We start from the raw sequence: 19,707 nt of genomic DNA on the forward strand, positions 1-19,707 counted from the left end.
TCGTAGGCAGCTCTGTCATTCTTTTAGTGTCTCTGTATTTTAATCTTCTTTGACATAGTCGGGGTTAATAAGTAATAAGCAATAAGTAACAGTGAGTGTTAATGGATTCTAGGGTAAGGAAATCACAGAATATTTCAAGATATAGAAAAAAATCACATAAGATCTTACAGTATATCTTAGATGTGTGAAAGGATCCAATGGACCCCATATGGTAATTGCAAGATAATTTAAATTTTGTTGGTTTTTTTTTTAAAGTAAATTTTCAAGCCCTGGCTGGTGTAGCTCAGCGGATTGAGCGCAGGCCTGCGAACCCGACAATCACAGTTCGATTCCCAGTCAGGGCACGTGCCAGGGTTGCAGGCCGGTTCCCTGCAGGCCAGTTCCCAGCAGGGGACCCATGAGAGGCAACCATACATTGATGTTTCTTTCTCTCTCTCCTTCCTTTCCCCTCTAAAGATAAATAAATAAGTAAACTCTTTTTTTAAAAAAAGTAAATTTTATCTTTGTTCTCTGGAAGGCTGGTAAGAAAAAAGTCATGAAATACTAAGTTTTACAAGTAGAACTGTTTAAAAAAACACAAAAACTGTACTTGGGTCCAGTAAACCCTGATGAACCCCAAGGACTGATGATGCCTTCGATTGATAGAAATTCTTGATTTTAATTTTTTCTTTATGGTTACTGCTTTATTGTGTGTCCTGTTTCAGCAATCTTTGTTTACTCCAAAGCCATAAGTAATTATCATATTTTATCTTTTATTGTTTTATCTTGTATTTTAAAATTAATAATCCATGTAGAATTGAATACTTTTATGTATGGTATGAAATACAGGTCAAAGTTCATTGTTTTCCACATGGGTATCCGGTTGACCCCAGCACCATTTAATCGAAAAAGTCACCCTTTCCTTACTAGTGTCCTTTGCAATGTCCCCCTTCATCGTAAGTGAAATGATTATGTATGTAGGTTTGTTCCTGGACTTGATTCCTTTGGTTTCCTGGTCTGTTCTCACACTGATGTCACACTGTGTTGTTATTGTAGCTTTGTGATAAGTCTTGATGTCTCTTAGTGTCCTCCAGTTCTGTTTCTAGACCAGAGGTTGGCAGACTTTTCTGTGAAGGACCACAACCACATGGTAAATAATGCTTAAGCTTTGCAGGCCATGTTTGGTATCTGTCAAATATTTGTCTTCCTTTTCTAGTTCTTTCTTATTTTTAAACTTTAAAAATATAAAAAAGTCATCCTTAACTGAACTTGGCCCATGGACCGTAGTTGGCTGATTCCTGATGTAGAGATTGTCTTGACTAGTCCTCTCAGTCCTTTTTACTTCCCAGGTAATGCTTAAAATCAGCTTGTCCGTTTTCAAAAACCTGCTGGAATTTCAGTGGGCACTGCATGGAATCTGTTGACCATTTTAGGAAGAATTGACGTCTTTATAGTATTTCAATCGGTCCCATCTACTTGTTGGTTGGTTTTCATACTGGAACTGTGGACCTCTTCCACTCTGTGGCGGTCTCACTGGGATTAGCCAGAGACTGAACACTAGTTCTTCTTTACGCTTCCATTTGTCACGGCTCTTCCTTTCTGTAGTGTTTGCTTCTCTTTGGGAAGTTTGATTTTCAGATCTTGGATACGTGTATTAGAAAATAGGTGTTATTTCACATGAAAACAAAAGGAAGGAATTTTTATTGAATTTATTAGGGTGATATTGGTTAAAAAACTGTCTAGGTCTCAGGCATACAATTCTATAACACATCGTCTGTTTACTGTAGTGTGTGTTCACCACCCCAAGTCAAGTCTCCTTCCATCACCGTTCATCCCGCCTTTACCCTCTTCTACTTCCCCTCCACACTCTGCCCCCGCCAAAGGAATTTAATTCTAGATTTTAACATCTTGTACTTCCCATGCTCTGCTGATTGGAGTATGTTTATGTGTAAACATTGTGATAATCAGATAATAACTTGTTTAAGGGTATTTGTAATCCTCCCTCCTTCTCAAGTTTTTATACCCAATTTGGAGTATTTTTAATATAATTTGAGGTATTTATACCTAGTTCTAATGGTTTCATACCTAGTTTTACAGTTTTTTTTAGAGGTTTATAAAATAATTATACAGATAAAACTTTTCTAAATATTTAAATATCAAATATTTGTTTTCTTTTCATCTAATCAATGTACAATGCATGTGTTTTATGTGGTTGTATTTAGTGAATAGACACTGTTCTTTATTTCAAATACATGCATTTATATGTTAAAAGGTCATAGTATTGTATTGATGTAAAGGTGGCTTATTTTTGTTCCTATTTTTAACATGAGTATCTCAATATATTTCAAAGGCCTAAAAACTCTATACTTTTATAAATAAATCTAAAAGGTTTTGGTAGTTTTATGATTTTATAAATCCTTGAACTTCAAAAATATGAAAGTGCAGTATTGATAAATAGTTGCCATTTCTCTGTGGTGTTGAAGATATATTTCAATTGGTTTAATGTTTTGTAAGTCCCAAAGTAAAAATAAAATAATGACCCGTGGCTGTTGCTCAGCAATTCAACTCAAGAGCAGAGCACCTGCCCCCTCATGGGGACTGCGTGTCGGGTGCACAGGCAGGAGGCTGGCCGACGGGCGTCCTCTTCCTTCTTCCCCACACGCGTCTCAGTGCCCCGCTCTCTTCAGCCTTGCCTCTGGCCTTTCCCCTCGCTCTTCTCTGATCTGGAATCCCTTGCCTGTTCATTTTTTGTTTTACTAATTCCCGTTTCTCCCGCCCCCGCCCCCCCACCCCGGGACTGCACTTTGGTAATTGTATGCAGAGATCCTCCAGTGAGTCAAATACTGGGGATACCTTGTGAGCAAGACCAGCATGTCCCATATTTATTAAATTGTGTTCTGATTGTTGATTTACTTGTCTCACTCTTCCTGTGGACTGTGAACTCCCCGAGGGTTGTAGCAGTTTTATTTCCAGCACTAACACAGCCCTGACAGTGAGTTAGCTTTGCTTATGCCGGACTGTCTTGGTTATGGGTAAAATTCCAAGGCATTCATGATTTAGTTAGGAAGGCATCTCATTCACACTCAGAATTACACTACTAGATAATGCGTTGACAGCGGTTCTTTGTTGACTCTTGTACATCAGGGGGGTAGCCTCATCGCTTATATGAATAGTGCTGAATTGAATACAAGGCAGAGGGTTTTATATAATTTTAATAATTTAAGATGTTATTCCAGGCACTTCGAATTAATAAATGTAACTTTAAGGAACCAAACCATCAAAAGCTCTGAAGCAGTGTTGTTTTTGCTCTTTGTAAAGGTGTGTTGTAGCCTTTGACAAGTCTCCAGCCAGCTGCCTCTCCCTCTGCCCAACAGTAGCTGTGCTGAGCCTTCGTGATTTCGGATGTAGACATCTTCCCTAGTGCCGCTCTCTGGGCCCCAGCAAACATTTTCATTTTGCTGTACAGCTTTAATTTAGATTCTTGCCTCACAGAGAAAATCGGGGCTTTCAGGCCTACTCAGTTCCTGCTTTTACCTTAACCATACTCATCTTCCTTCTTTCTTTCTTTTAATCCTCACTCGACGATATGTGTATTGATTTGAGAGAGAGAAGAGGGGTAGAGGGGGAGAGACAGACAGATAGACAGAGACATCGGTTTGTTGTTCCGCTTATTTCTGCATTCATTGGTTGGTTCTTGCGTGTGCCCTGACCTGGGATCAAACCCACAACCTTGACTTACTGGGATGACACTATAACCAGCTGAGCTACCTGACCAGGGCCCTGTCTTCCTTGTAATCTCAGAAGAAGCCTTTTTCCTGGTTAGGGCTAATCCTCTCTCTGCACTCTTAAAAGAAATACATTTTACATTTTATCAACACAATACATACACATAGTTTAAAAAAAAAAAGTAAAACAGCCATCTGCTGTTCCAAGTCACCTTATATGTGATTCCTAATTACATCTTTTATTCTTTAGCTGTTTCTTTTGATAGTTACCTTCATATCCCTAAAGAATATGCTGCAACTTTATTGACTTACACTTTTTAGGTATTATATATTTATTTCCTGTACTGGTAAAGGTTTATTTAGTTCTTAGACTACTCTCTAACCCCATCTGCCCAATATCTTTATATCTATTTTGATGCATCAGTAAACAATGTTGATTGTTGTAGAGGTGGTCAGAAAATGATCTCATTTCCTTTTAATGTAATAACTTTTTTAGAATTTCCAGTTGTCTTTTTGAAAAACCTTTCAAGTAATCCTTCAACCCTGGGTCCCAAAACACTATCTCTCTTGAGGAGATCTCTGTCCCAGAATCATGCTTATTCTTGCTTTTGCCTGGACTGGTTGGCTGCTTGGCTGGTTGGTTGCTCTCAAGATGTTGCTCTGCTATTTCCCTTGACTGTCCTCCTGGATTTGGATAGACTCTTTATTGAAACTCAGGGCTTCCTGTTTGGGGGTTAGTGCCTCCTCTTCCCCCAGTAATTTGCTAAGAAACTGTGTATTAAGGGTGAACTCTGAGTCCTTGCATGTTTGCAGAAGTCTTTATTCTAACCTCACACTTATTCTTTGGATGTGGAATTTGAAGTCGAACATAATCGTTCCTCAAAGTTTTAGGTCACTGTTCTATTTTCTTCTGTCACCTAATGCAGCTATTGTGCTATTCCAGTTCTATTTAGACGGCTTTTCTCTGCTTCCAGAAACTTAAAAAAAAAAATTCCTGGTATTCCCAAATTTCAGTGGTTTGTTTGCTTGTTTATTGTGCTGGATACTGATTGAGCAGGGCCCTTTCTGTCTGGAGATTAGAGTCTCAGCTCTGAGAAATTTCTTCGTGCTATTTCTTCTTGAACTTTTTTCTCTTTTCTGTTTTTCTCTTTCTGGAACTCATTAGAAGAATTTTCAACTTGCTAGATTGATTATATTTGTCTTTTTCTCATTTTGTTGTACTTTCTGAGATACTTTTGGTCATTTTATTGCATTTTTTTATTTTGAGAATCTAAAAACCTTTCTATAGTTCTTCTGGTTCTGATCCCTTTTACATGTAGCAGTTTGTTCTTGGGGTGTGTGTGTGTGTGTGTGTGTGTGTGTGTGTGTGTGTGTGTTTAAATTCTCTTCTGTTTTCTGCATTACCGCTGTTTTCTCCAGATTGCGTGTGGTTTACCTTTGGTCTCTTTCTTTCATTTTGGAGGCTTTCCTCAACTACCTAGTGGTCCTCAGTTGTCCATTTACGTTTGAGACTGGGAGACACTGACAGGCTGACCGGGAGCTTTGCTCCAGGTGGTAGGGCAAAGAGCTGCTGATGTTAGGAGACCTCATGTTCAAGAACTTAGAGACATTCGATCTAGGGAAAGGCTGGTTGGTGGTTCTGAATGTAGATTTTAATTTACACATTTTTAGCCCCCAAGTCTTACTCTTGGCCTTCCCCAGCATCCCTGGTAACAGAATCCTGACCACCCTGGGTTTCTGTAGGCGAACTGGTCCCCCCTTCTGCTACCAGCACTCTAAACTGCAGCTTCTCCCTGATCTCTGTGTTACCCCTCATGTGTGTTCTTTGTCTTTCAGAATTTAGAAACGAAATAATCATCTGCTGGTGGCCCCCTTTTCTCTGTTTTTAGTGGGTTTATGTGTTTTTTGTTAAGAGCATCACCCTGGCTAGGCTGACGTTTCAGAGTTCTCTTTCTTACATGTTTCTGATTAGGGTGGGTCATGAGGAACATTTCTGCACCCAGTATGAAATATCCATGGACAACCAAAAACATTCCAAACCTTTCCCCAGAAGAGGGTATAAAATACATTTTTTTACGTCTTCAGGATATCTTCATTATTCTTCTAGCTGGCTCATACTCCCTGATATTTTATAACAAATTCTGATATAGAAAGGTAACTATTATTAATGTATTTTATGATAGATGATAAGGAAGAAAACTTAACAAGAAATATTTGACTAGCCCTGGCTGGTGTGTCTCAGGGGATTGAGTGCTAGACTGCAGTCCAAAGGGTCACAGATTCAATTCCCAGTCAGGGCACATGCTTGGGTTGCAGCCCAGGCTCCCAGTAGGGGGCACTCAAGAGGCAACCACACATTGATGTTTCTTTCTCCCTCTCTTCCCATCTCTGAAAGTAAATAAAATCTTTAAAATATATATTTGACCAATATATGTACCTATTTAAGCATATAATATCAAGTTAAGGAAGAAGTACTCATCTGTCACAGTCCTTGTTCCTGCAACTGGTTGTGTAGTCATAGTTTGTTAGTTTTTATAACTACCTTCTTTCACTACCCTGTCAGTATTCCATTTGCTCTCAGCAAGCACCTCAGCTGGTCCTGGTTGCTTGCCTGGTGGGTCACCCAAACCTTCATTCTTGAAAGGTCTGGGCTATTTACAGTCCTGCCAAGTTGTGTTGCTGTAGTTTTCCATTGACTGTAATTGCAGGACCTAGAAGTACTGTGGCGTGAGAGGCTGTGCAGTCCGACACGACTCCTCCTCGTCCTTGTTGTGTAGTAGTAACCGGTTTGCCCTTGACAGTCAGGACCAGTCCTTGCCAGCCAGCTCAGGAACTCCCTTCTCTGCCTGTTGTTGCAGAACCCAGAGTGGCCAGGTGGCTGTCTCAGCTCAAGACCGATGGAGTCATTGTTGTGTCCCCTGGTGGAAGTATTCCCCCACTTTGGAACTAAGGCTTCCAGACCAGCAGCACTAATGTCACAGGGATAGGAAATAAAGTTTGCTGAGTCTGAATTTATTACCCTTCCATGATTTTTCCAAATAAATGAAAGAAAAGCCTACTTCTCGTTAATTCGTGAAAGGCATCCCTGTCCACACAGTCATCTAAGCCAGGAACCTTGAAATGGTACTAAATTCTTCCTTCCCGTTGTCATTTAAATCTCACCTACGAGAAAAGTCTGTCTGCTTTAGGGAGCATTTGAGAGCTTGCTTCCCTGCAGTTGTACTCAATTTAACTCAAATAAAATCTTACAGAAAAAAAAATTAAAGATTTTATTTGTTTTTTAGAGACAGGGGAAAGGAGAGAGATAGAGAGGGAGAGAAACATCTATTGGTTGCCACTCGCTTACACCCCAATCTGGGACTGGCCCATAACCCAGGCATGTGCCCTGGAATCAAACCGGCAACTCCTTGCTTTGTGGTGCATTGCCCAAGCAATTGAGCCACACCGGTCAGGGAAAAATCTTACAGGAATCTTTTAAAAATTCTATCCTTTGTAACTTCCTTCACATCTCTCACTTTTATCTCCTCTCCCACATTTTCATATTGGTCACTACTGTGGACCAGGAGGCTTCTTCACCTTCGCTTACCCAAATTGGAAATAATCTATAAGTTTTTCTCACCTATCCATGTGCTACTTTTCTGCCAGAGCAATCTTTAAAAAAATCAGGTTCTATTTAGCGGCCCTAAGTGCTTGTAAGGTAATTCCCAACTCTTACCCAGCGTGATTAATTCATCTGTTATAACGGAGATCCAAAGTCACATAGCTTTAACAAGGGAGAGGTTCATGCTCCTCTCAGGACTTACGCGATGGCTCTACACCGTCAGGAATCCAAGTTCTTTCTGGTCTGGCACTTTACCATCCCTTAGCGTGTTGCCCTCAACTGTATGGGCCAAGATAATGTTACTGTCATGTTAGAGCCAGTACAAAAAAGGAGATGGTGAAGAGGAAGATGTGCCCAGAAGGAAGTGTAAGTCATTTTCATTCCCAGCCCACTGGCCAGAGCATGACCACAAGTTGTAGCTGCAAGAGAGTTTGAAAACGAGAGTCTTTGGTCTGGCCAGCCTTCTTCCAGCTAAAAGTGGGAAAGCTCAGTTACTGTAGAGAAGGGGGGGGTGGATATCGGAGGAGCACCAATAGGGTCTGCCATACCAGGTCTTCTGGACACTTGACGCTTGCCTGCCTCTTTACCTTCTCTCTCAGTGTGCTGCCTTCCCACTCCTCCTGCTTCCCCTGCTCTCCCTGACTCTGTCTCCTTGTAGTTTCAGCCATGCTGAACTGTTTGCGTTTCCATACGTGCTCTGCTGGCATGTTTCTCTGTCTTTCCTCCTCATGCTTCCTTAGCCTCAGATGCCCTTGCCTCCCATTCCCTTCATCTCTAACACCCTCTGTTGGCCTGATCTGAGAGAAGTTGTCCTTCAAGACTAATCTAAGCATTTTCTGTCATACAAAGCCTTTATGAACAGCATTCCCCCACCACCACCACCCCGATGGAACCGACCATTCTTTCTTCTGCTGCCCTGATCATACGCAGGGAGACTTTAGTCATCACACGTTCAAGCACGTTTAATCTTAGATCCTCATTACTCTTGGTTGTAAACCCTTTGGGAGCACAGATGATGTTTATTCCTACATCCCTGGGCTGTGCTGAAGTGCCTGACTGACAGGATGCGCAGTGAGCACTCACCACATCGGCGGGCGGGTCCACAGCAACAGCACCTCTGTCCAGACCTTGAAACGTCAGGGCACACAGCTGAGACACGGCTGGCTGCTGGATTTTAAGACGTTTGTCGATTAGTCAAAATGATAATGCTAGCTCCAGCGATGTTTATAATCATACTGTATTATCTTGTTAACTGTTTCATAGTTTTTAGTTATATTTTAAGTCTGGACGTAGTCTCGAGGATAGCTGTGGGATTTTTTTTGTCCCATTAAAATTAGTGGACTTTTCTGTCTACTAAGGCACAATACTTGTCATTGTTTTTTAACAATTCAGCATGTCAGTGACTTGCTGCAAAAGATGTGTCGAAGTGAGGGACATGAGACTGACATAATTTCCAAAGCCTGACCTGAGACCTTCTGAGCACTGCCACTGTGCCATGCTGGTTCAGAGTCACAGAAACCTCAGGGTTTGTTGGATGGCTGGAAGAGTCATTGTTATGAACAGATTCTAAGGCAAGGTTGCCTCAGATGTTCTTACATGGAGAATTTTTTTTTTCTGCTTTACTGTCTTGAGTAATATCTTTTGTTTTACTTGTAGATTTGATGGTCCTCGAAGATTTGAGGATTTAGGGTCAAGGTGTGAAGGACCGAGACCCAAAGGGCCTCGTTTTGAAGGAAATCGCCCCGATGGGCCAAGACCCAGATATGAAGGTCACCCAGCAGAGGGCACTAAAAGCAAATGGGGAATGATTCCCCGGGGGCCAGCATCTCAGTTTTATATTACCCCCAATACATCCCTAAGTCCTCGACAGAGTGGACCACAGTGGAAAGGCCCCAAACCAGCTTTGGGACAGCAACATCAGCAGCAACCTAAGTCACAAGCAGAACCTCTTTCAGGAAACAAAGAACCATTAGCAGACACCAATAGTAACCAGCAGAAGAATTTAAAAATGCAATCCGCTGTATTATCCATTGGTGCAGATGTAAAGGATGCCAAGGCGGCTCAGTCAAATGAGAATCTAAGCGACTCTCAGCAAGAGCCACCTAAAAGCGAAGTCTCGGAAGGGCCCATAGAGCCTTCTAATTGGGACCAGAATTCTCAAAGTATGGAGACTCAAATGGACAAAACCCAAGCTGTTACTCAGCCTGTATCCCTTGCAAATAAACCTCTACCTACTCAATCTACTTTTTCCTCAAAAACAGGGGGGATGGAGGGAGGAGCTATAGTAGCAACATCATCATCGACTGCAGACAATGATTTTAAACCTTTAGGTATTGGTCTGCCCCACACGGGAGACAACCAAGATAAAGGGCTGCCTCAGCCAGATAACAGAGATAAGTTAGAAAGCAATCGAGGCAGCAGCTCATCTTACAGAGGTCCTGGGCAAAGCAGAATGGAAGACATGCAGGACAAAGGACTAGTAAATAGAGGTCGAGGCCAGGCAATCAGCCGTGGCCCAGGGTTGATCAAGCAAGAAGACTTTCATGATAAGATGCTGGGTAGAAGAGAAGACAGTCGAGAGAAGATGAGCAGAGGAGAAGGCAGTCGGGACAGAGGGTTAGTGAGGCCAGGAAGCAGCCGGGAGAAAATGCCGGGTGGTTTGCAAGGCAGCCAGGACAGGGGTAGAGCTGGCAGCCGAGAAAGGGGACCACTTCGGAGGGCTGGCAGTCAGGAGAGAGGACCCCTTCGAAGGGCTGGGAGTAGAGAGAGAATACCACCTCGAAGAGCTGGGAGCAGGGAGAGGGCACCACCTCGAGGGCCTGGCAGCCGGGAAAGGGGACTGGGAAGACCAGATTTGGGTCGTGACAGAGGTCCATTCAGACCAGAATCAGGAGATGGGGAAAAAATGTATCCTTACCACCGAGACGAGCCTCCTAGAGCTCCATGGAACCATGGAGATGAGAGAGGGCATGAGGAGTTCCCTTTAGATGGTAGGAACGCTCCAGTGGAACGAGAAAGACTTGATGATTGGGATAGAGAGAGATACTGGAGAGAATGTGAACGGGACTATCGAGATGATACTCTAGATCCATATAACAGAGAGGACAGGTTCCCAGCACCACCATCTCGATCTCATGATGGAGATAGACGAGGCCCGTGGTGGGGGGATTGGGAGAGAGAGCAGGATATGGACGAGGACTACAGCAGGGACATGGACAGGGACTTGGACAGGGATGTGGATCGGATCGGAAGACCGATGGATGTGTATGATAGAAATTTGGATAATGAGTGGGACAGAGATTATGGGAGACCGCTGGATGAACAAGAATCGCAGTTCCGTGAACGGGATATTCCATCTCTTCCACCTTTACCGCCCCTCCCACCTCTTCCACCTTTGGATAGATATCGGGATGATAGATGGAGAGAAGAAAGAAATCGAGACCATGGGTATGATCGAGATTTCCGTGATAGGGGTGAGTTGAGGATCCGAGAGTATCCAGAAAGAGGAGATACGTGGCGGGAAAAGCGAGATTATATTCCTGACAGAATGGACTGGGAAAGAGAACGGTTGTCAGACAGATGGTACCCATCTGATGTGGATAGACATTCCCCCATTGTGGAACATATGCCCTCCTCACATCATTCTTCTGAAATGATGGGGTCGGATGCAAATTTAGACTCTGACCAAGGCCTTGGAGGGGTAATGGTTCTCAGTCAGAGGCAGCACGAAATCATTTTGAAAGCTGCACAAGAACTGAAAATGCTTCGGTAAGTTGACTACTTAAGATCATTTCTTTTAGCCGAAACCACATTCAGAATGCTCTTTTTAAACTGATGTGATGTATGTGGATGGAATTAATTTTACTTCAACTTCTTACTGCATTACTTTAATTTATACTTCTGGTCATTCTGTGCTGTTTGGGGGTTAGAGGGGGTACTTAGGAACTGTGTTAATTGTAAACTGATGTCCTGAACTATGAAAATCAGATAGCCATTCTTGGCTTTTATAGCTGTGCTGCTGACATGCCCTGCCCGTGCATGTTTCAAGTGTCAAACCTCAACTTCCTAGTGCTCCGGGGCTCAGAGCTCGTATGTAACATTCCGCTTTTCCCCAGGAGGCGGTTCTTTGGTGTTAAATCTGATAGACTTCATACTCACTAATCTTTGATACAACTTTAGAAAGTGCTGTAAGGATTCACATTTTTCTCTGTTGAAAGCTAAGAATGGTTTATCTGGAAGCATCCTCAGATTTGTCTAATCATTGATACTTTCTTTTGGGGATGTTTTATCTTTCTTTATAACTAGAAGCAGATATCTCTACTTGAGGATGTTACTTGTTTGCTCATAATCATATATTTTCTTTGTGAGATGGAATAGAATTTGGATTTCTTGACTTGCAATCAACTTGTTATATATGTATCGGTATCTACATAATGCTTTCCATGTAGTAGCAACAATAACAAAAGCTAACATGTATTGTATGCTTATGATGTGCCAGGAACTGTACTAAGTGCTTTGTGTATATTGATTGTTTCATCCTTAAGCCAGCTGTATCCTGATAAGCATTTAGGAGTCATGACAGATTGCAAGCTTTTTGAGCAGTTTCTTAGGAATTAGCAGTGTTTTGAGAAAATAAATTAATGGTTAGGTTTTGATGTATTCCAATGTATTGTGTTTCGTTCATTATTCAATTCTGGTCTGTATTTGTGGGTTATACCAATTGAAATTATAGTGAAACCTTTACGACTAGAAAGGTATGATGAGAAAAAATACTTGTAGGAAAAGATGAAAGCTCAGACAGCAAAACAGATTTCTGTGGTCTGTAGAAGATATGTTCTGTGAGGTTTAACTTCTCCAGATTGTTAACGAAGGTGTCGAAAGAATGCCCTGTAACATGCCCTGTAGCTACTGTACAATTCACTTTCAAATTAGAGACTCCTTTGATTTAACAGTCCAGTGTGCTGGCGACTGTGCTAATAATAATTCAGCATATGCTATCTCACTCCTCCTATCTCAAATCCTTAGATCTCGAAAGGCCTGTAAAGATAAGTTGTATTATCCCACTTCACAAATGATAGGAAGGCTCAGAGAGGTTAAGTCCACTTGGCTAGTAAGTGGCAGGCCCAGAATTCGAACACAGTCCATCTAACTCTAAAATCTGTTTTGTTTTGGGGAAACACCAAGCTGATTGGTGTTGCTAAGCCACCAAGGTTTCCTTCCTTTTCTTTTAAACATTTACTTTCCATCCATTATTGCTTTGCGTAGAAATGCTGGATAAAAGGTGCTGCTTCATCATCCTTTTTTAAAAAGCTATTTCTAGGCAACATAAACATAATTAAACAGAGTAGATGAGATGTGGGGTAAGAGTGGCTGTAGTTGAATACAAGTAAGCTATGTCGTGTTGGTATAAAGTCATGATTTACACAAGGCACAAAATAATTTTATGTATTTGACCCTTGTTTGGTATCCGTTTGGGTCACTACACTTTACAGATATAGGGAGAAAATTACAAAAGGTCCAAAGAAGTTATAATAGATATGACGTGTGTTTAAGGTGGGCATTGTGAGGAAAAGTAAAAGGAATTTGAGATGTTTAAAGGAAAACTTAAACATTACTCTCGAAGACTCTACAGTGTTGTTCTCGAACGTGTAGACTGACAGTTGTTCTCAGCCTGTACGTCAGGGGCCCTTCACTGAAGCACCCACAGGAGGCAGATGGGCGGCGAAAGTGAGTAGAGATGGACCAGTGTAGCTCCAGCGAGTGCGTGGTGAGGAGCACGGCAGGCTGCCTTCGTCCGCAGAGGGCAGCCACTGCTCCATGCCGCTGTCTGTCGGCCTGTGGGAATGCAGGCCCAGCGTTACCAAGTCTCTTTAAAATTTGAGTTTCTGGCCCGGGCTTGTGTGGCTCAGTGGATCGAGTGCCAGCCTGCGAACCAAAGGGTCACCAGTTCAATTCCCAATCAGGGCACATGCCTGGGTTGTGGGCCAGGTCCCCAGTGGGGGGTGCTTGAGAGGCAACCACACATTGATGTTTCTCTCCCTCTCTTCCTCCCTCCCTTCCCCTCTCTCTAAAAATAAATAAAATCTTTTTTTTTAATTGAATTTCTGTATGAAATATTTTTCTTTGTAAATAATGGCAACTAATTCAGATTTTGAAAACTGATGTGAATACCAAATTATTAAAAAAAACTTTATTGGCCATATTTGGCCCTTGGGCCACCATTTTGCAACCTCTGATCTAAATAAAAAGTATTGACCAAAAAAAATGGCAAGAGAGCTTTTGGTTGGATGAAAAAAAAAACATGACAAGTATATGAGATACTAGAATAGACCAATGAGGCAGGTCATAGTGTCCGTCCTTGAAGATCTTCAATAATTTATTATTATTTATAGGTTGGAGATGACTGATCAGTTAGCTACATAAAGGCAAGAGAGCGTCGTTACCCTAGAGGTATTCTGTGAGCACCGCAGAGCATTTTAGAACAAGATTTTTAGGTCTTTTTTGTTGTTGTTTTTCTGTATTAATTGTAGTCATTTAGGGATGGAGTAGACATGCCTTATGTACAATGGCAATTTTATTTGTTTATAGGGAACAGAAAGAACAGCTTCAAAAGATGAAAGACTTTGGGTCTGAGCCACAGATGCCTGACCACCTGCCACCCCAGGATTCGAGGCTGCAGAACACGCCTTCGAGACCTGGAATGTATCCGGTATGGGAAAATATATGCTCAGAACATGCAGTGGTTCCTAATTTGTATGTTTGTCTGTTTGATATCTTTATATTACGTAAGTATAAATTTCCTTTATAAAAAAAAGGGAAATTTTGGAAAAGTAAAAAGCGAATGGTAATTGACTTTGGAAAATGTCTAAGTATGGTCTTTGCCCCCCAAGTTTTGATGAGCACACCAAGCACACATGAATTGTATGGCTTCATGCCTGCAAATTGTTGAAGTTTCTAGTAACTTTTTGTTCAGTGGTCCAGTTTTTTATCGGGGTGGTGCAAGGCTCCCTGTGAGCCCTGCTTGGTGAGCCTCGGTCTCCCCACCTCTTTGAGCTACTTCTGTCTCATCTAGGGAGGGGACCAAACATCGTGCCTTGGTTTAGGCCGTAAACGGGGTGATTTGTGTTGAAGATTTGCGTGTTTAAGTTCTCCATTTGCTTTGCTTTCATTTTGTCATTATTTGTTGTTCTACCTTTAAGCCATTGGTGGGCTTCATAACAACACAATGGGAGAGAAAACACTTGAATTATTTCATCAAATTAACTCTGCTTTTCTCAGCGTTCCCTTTCATCCTGGTCTGACACATGACACCCACACATAGTTGCCGATATCAACAGGCACCATGACATTGACCCCCCAAATCACATCCTTTGACCTGCATATGCATCCATCTGCCTCCAGAGTTTCTCTTTGTGGACATGTCTCCTGTCAGACTTGGCATATTCAGATTGGAGTAGCATCCTCCATGAAACTTGTTTTTTCTCCTCACCATCACTTAGTCACCCGCTGGAAACCTTTAAGTCAGCCCAGGTCCTGCCCTTCCATGTACTCAGGCATCCTGTGATTGATCCAGCTGCCTTTTACTACTGTTCTGATAGTCCCTTCTTCACCTCCCACAACCGTGGCTCTGGCCTCAATCAGCTCTTGCCTAGATTGTTGTGGAAACATCATAATTCATCTCCCTCCATCTCACTCCCCTCTGATCGGTTTTCCATTCTGCTCTCAGAGTGATGATTTTATTTTTTTGAATCAAATTTTAAGGTGTAATTCACATACAATAACATACTCATTTTAAGGCCTCTTATTTTAAGACAGTTTGAGTTTTAACAAATGTATACCAAAAGATAAAAGAATTTCCAACACTCGGAAAAAGTTCCGTTGTGTCCCTCTGTTGTCAGAGCTGCCCCTACATTCCGCTGCAGGCAGCCTGGTGTCTGGTCACAGTGAATATTTTCAAAACAAATCTTACTGTGTCACACACTGGCTCTAAAACTCTTCAATATTCCCTCACTGCTTTCAGAATAAAATCTAAACTTGTTTGCATGGCCTTTTGTGTTCATCCTGAGTTGGCCTGACCTCTGCTCACCATCACTTCCTACACCACTTTCCCTCTATGTGGAGCTTCTTATAATTCTCTGAGTGTGCCGGGTTCTTACCTGTGTCCTTGCACTTGCATGTGGTTCTATAAACCTAGAACCTGCTTCCTCGCTGTTTAGTTCTTGTTCATCTTGTAGAACTCAGCTCAGTCTTCTCTTCCACTTGTGTGAGACAGTTGCCCTCACGAGCAGCCCTGGAACAGCATGTACGGTCCTCTGTTGTAGCGATTATCATACTGTATTTTGATTTTTTTTTGCCTATTTTTTCTTCTAATCTGCGCTCATACGGATAGGAATTAGGACTTTTATCTTTACATGGAGGGGCCCCCCAAATCTGGAATTTATTTATAAAAATTACGTATTCTTGCACATTTAAAATTCAGTCACTTTCAAAGTACTCTCCATTTGCTGCAATACATCTATCAAGATTTTTTTTTCTAGTGCTCAAAACAATCTTTTAACTCATCAATTTTGATGTCTTTTAGTGCTTCTACTATTTTTAGTTTTGCCTCTTCCATGTCTGCAAAACATTTCCCTTTGAGGACTTTTCTCATCCAGGAAACAAAGTTGCTCGGAGTGAGATTGGGTGAATAGGGAGGGGGGGTGGGGCATGGGGATCATGCCATTTGGGTCAAAAACTGCTGAACACTCAGCACGGTGTGGGCAGGTGCACTTGTAAGTCACCCATCATGGAATGGGCAAACGGGTTGAAAGAGTCTTCAAAAAAATTCACTGAAGCTGAATGCAGTCTCTCAGCAACGCCAGCTGGTACTGATGCAGATGGGTTCCTGGAACACTCACCTAGTGGGGAAACCTGTACTACAAGGGGCCTGCCCTGCAGAAGATGATTCCGGTTTTGGGGGTCCTCCCCTTATATATCTCTTAGCAAATAGTAGTCTAGATTATAGATCCACATTTTTGTTTTTTTCACTGACCAAAACATTAAACATTTTTTGTATCGCTACATGCTTTATTATTTTTGATATATAATTTATTAAAACTGCCATTTCTATTGGACATTTGTTTCTAATTTTTCACTTTTATTATTAATACAACTTTAATGAGTGTCTTTGTATCAAGTTCTTATTTTGGATAACTCCTTAAAAGTAATTTTAAACTCCCAAAGTGGGATACTTCAGTTAAAAAATGAGGATATTTTTAAGGATTCCTGTAATAAAGCCAATGACTCCCTAAAATAGTTGTGCAGCATCTGTACTGGAGCCTTGCAGGCATCAGTTATTTAATGTGTTCGGTAGATACAATAGTTGCAGTGCAGTATTTTACTATGCATTTTGATGATTAGTGAACATTAATGTGTTTCCATATTGTTAATTTGTCTTGTAAAAATATTCTTTACCAATTTATCTGGGTGACTCTTAAGGTTTTTCTTACCAATTTATATCATCCTTAATATAATATAGATATTAATCCTTTCTCATAAAAATACTGTATCGGTGTTTTGTTTTTTACAAATGTATCTGCTGCTTTCACTATGTAGTATTAAAAAAGCAAACACTTTTTGTTCTATTTGCAGACATAGTCCCAAGAGTTCTTAAGACATTTAAAACAGTCTGGAGTGCTGTACTGCAGACACAATAGATTTGTCCTGTGTAGGCATTTTCTTAACAGTTGACAGTGACCTAAACAGTTAAAGTTTAGGTCATTGCTACTTGTCTGTAGTGGCCTCTAGTTAAATAATGTTTTTATGTTTTAGTCTGATCCATTTTGTTGCTCAAAAGTTTGTTGTGGGACTTCCGCCAAGATGGAGGTATGGGTGGAAACATTGTGTCTTCTCGCACAACCAAGTCTAGAAACAACAAAGTTTTAGCAACAAAAACGCAGCCAAACCACAGAAAATTAAACTATATGGAAGTCTGACAACAATGAACCCTTCAGCCAAACCAGTAAGAGGGGAAGAACCAGCAGCAGAGCCGGGTCAGGCAGGAAAGATCCACCGGACGAATCCGGGCATGTGACCCAGGCACACAGGCAGCTGTGGGCGGATCCCAAGTGTGGAGTAGCGGGCAGACCCACTGAGGGATGACCACAGTCACACATTCATGCACAGATAAACCAGCGAGGGAGCCAGCTGTGAGACAGACCGCACAGGCCCCGGAGGAGGGAAGCAGCAGAGGAGACTGCTATTGTTCCTCTCTGACCCCGCCCCCACATACAGCATCACAAACCAGCGACTTGGGTGGCCCCGCCCTGGTGAACATCTAAGGCTCTGCTCCTCATAAGTAACAGGCACAAACACAGCAAAACATTGTGGCTCAAGAAAAACTCAAAGCCCCAGAGCTCATAACTCTAAGCAACAAAGAAATAGTCAAACTTTCAGATGCACAGTTCAAAACACTGGTGATCAGGATGCTCACAGAACTGGTTGATTTTAGTCACAAATTAGAGGAACATATGAAGGCTAAACTAATTAAAACAAAGGGAAATGCACAGGAAACCAACAATAATGGAAAGGAAACTGGGACTCAAACAAGGGAGAGGACCAGAAGGAAGAAAAAAATGACCAAACAGAAAAATATAAAGAAACAAGAATTCAAAAAAATGAGGAGAGTCTTGGGAACCTCCAGGACATCTTTAAATGCTCCAACATCCAAATTATAGGGGTACCAGAAGGGGGAAAGGAACAGCCACGAGTGGAAAACTTATTTGAACAAATAGTAAAGGAGAACTTCCCCAATCTGGCAAAGAAAATAGACTTCCAGGAAGTCCAGGAAGCTCAGAGAGTCCCAAAGAAGTTGGACCCAAGAAGGAACACACCAAGGCACATCATCATTACATTACCCAAGATTCAAATGAAGGAGAGAATCCTAGAAGCAGCAAGAGATAAGGGGACAGTCACCTACAAAGGAGTTCCCATCAGACTGTCAGTGGATTTCTCAAAAGAGACCTTACAGGCAAGAAGGGGCTGGAAAGAAGTATTCCAAGTCATGAAATCCAAAGACCTACAACCAAGATTGATCTATCCAGCAAAGCTTTCAATTTGAATGGAAGGGCAGATAAAGTGCTTCTCAGATAAGATCAAATTCAAGGAGTTCATCTTCACCAAGCCCTTATTATATGAAATGTTAAAGGGAATTATCTAAGAAAAAGAAGATAAAAAAGATAAACAGTGAAAGGACAGCAAACTCACAGTTATTAAGAACCACACCTAAAACAAAAGCAAACTAAGAGGACAGCTAGATCAGGAGCAGAACCATGGAAATGAAGATAACATGGAGGGTTAGCAACAGGGGGGTGGGAGAAGAAAGGGGGAGAAGGTACAGAAAATAAGTAGCATAGATGGTAGGTAGAAAATAGGGTGGAGGGCAAGAATAGTATGGGAAATATAGAATCTAAACAACTTGAGACACGTGGTCATAAACTAAAGGGGGAGAATGGTAGGGGAGGGGGTGTGCAGGGTGGAGGGGAATAAGGGGGGGGAATAGAACAACTGTAATGGCATAATCAATAAAGTGTACTTTAAAAATAAAAAAAAAGTTTGTTTTGAAAGCACAACCTATGTATGAGTAAATACGTTAAGTTTTGTGTTGGTGGCTTTCCAAGGTCTAAAATAGCTGTCAATGAAGAACAAGCCAGAAACTATGAACTCACAGAAATTGGTAATGAGTGTTTGAACCAGGCTTTCAAAAATTAAGATAAAATCTGATAATTGGGCCCTGGCTGGTGTAGCTCAGTGGATTGAGCACGGGACTGCGAACCAGACAGTCGCGGTTCGATTCCCAGTCAGGGCACCTGCCTGGGTTGCAGGCCAGTTCCCTGCAGGCCAATTCCCAGCAGGGGATGCATGAAAGGCAACCATACATTGATGTTTCTCTCCCTCTCCCCTTCCCTTCCCCTCTAAAGATAAATAAATAAAATCTTTAAAAAAAAAAAATCTGATAATTGGGTTTCAGTACTGAGCAGATAGGACCTACTTCCCAGGAGATTCTCCTGTCCCCTTCCTTGGTGATTGCCTTGGGAAAAGGAATATAAATGTGCCACACAGGAGTAGACCTCCTCTTCCTCGGAGCATTACTGAATTTCCCATTTGGCTTCTTTGTTTCATTGTTTCCCGGTGCTCACAGTGTATGTTAGTACCAGCCTTGCACAAACTGCTGTTGTCAACCAAATCGAAGGGAGGAGGCTTGCGTTTGTTTCTCTTGCTGGAATTCACTATTTTTTTGGAGGAGATGGGAAAAAGAATGGGAAGATAGTTTATAGCAGAAGTTCTTAACTAAGTGGTGAACACCAGAATTACTCATGGAGGTTTTTTTTGTTTTTTTGTCTTTGTTTTTTTAAAACTAATTCC

At 41.7% G+C, this 19,707-nt stretch overlaps 1 protein-coding gene across 4 annotated transcripts in view; it reads left to right on the forward strand.

Annotated features, from left to right (window-relative positions):
• The window catches only part of YLPM1 (YLP motif containing 1), a 62,499-nt gene that overhangs the window by 19,417 nt on the left and 23,375 nt on the right, over window positions 1-19,707 (forward strand). For 3 of the 4 annotated variants that reach the window (XM_037128274.2, XM_037128285.2, XM_037128293.2), the window contains exons 5-6: window positions 8,962-11,073; window positions 13,894-14,014. In XM_037128274.2, the coding sequence (XP_036984169.2) occupies window positions 8,962-11,073; window positions 13,894-14,014 (2,233 nt within the window). The remainder of the gene's footprint in view (window positions 1-8,961; window positions 11,074-13,893; window positions 14,015-19,707) is intronic. The other variant, XM_053673267.1, reaches the window with a different exon arrangement.

The sequence above is a fragment of the Artibeus jamaicensis genome, unplaced genomic scaffold (assembly GCF_021234435.1).
Source record: "Artibeus jamaicensis isolate MK-2021 breed Jamaican fruit bat unplaced genomic scaffold, CSHL_Jam_final contig_851, whole genome shotgun sequence".
NCBI classification, from domain to species: Eukaryota; Metazoa; Chordata; class Mammalia; order Chiroptera; family Phyllostomidae; genus Artibeus; species Artibeus jamaicensis.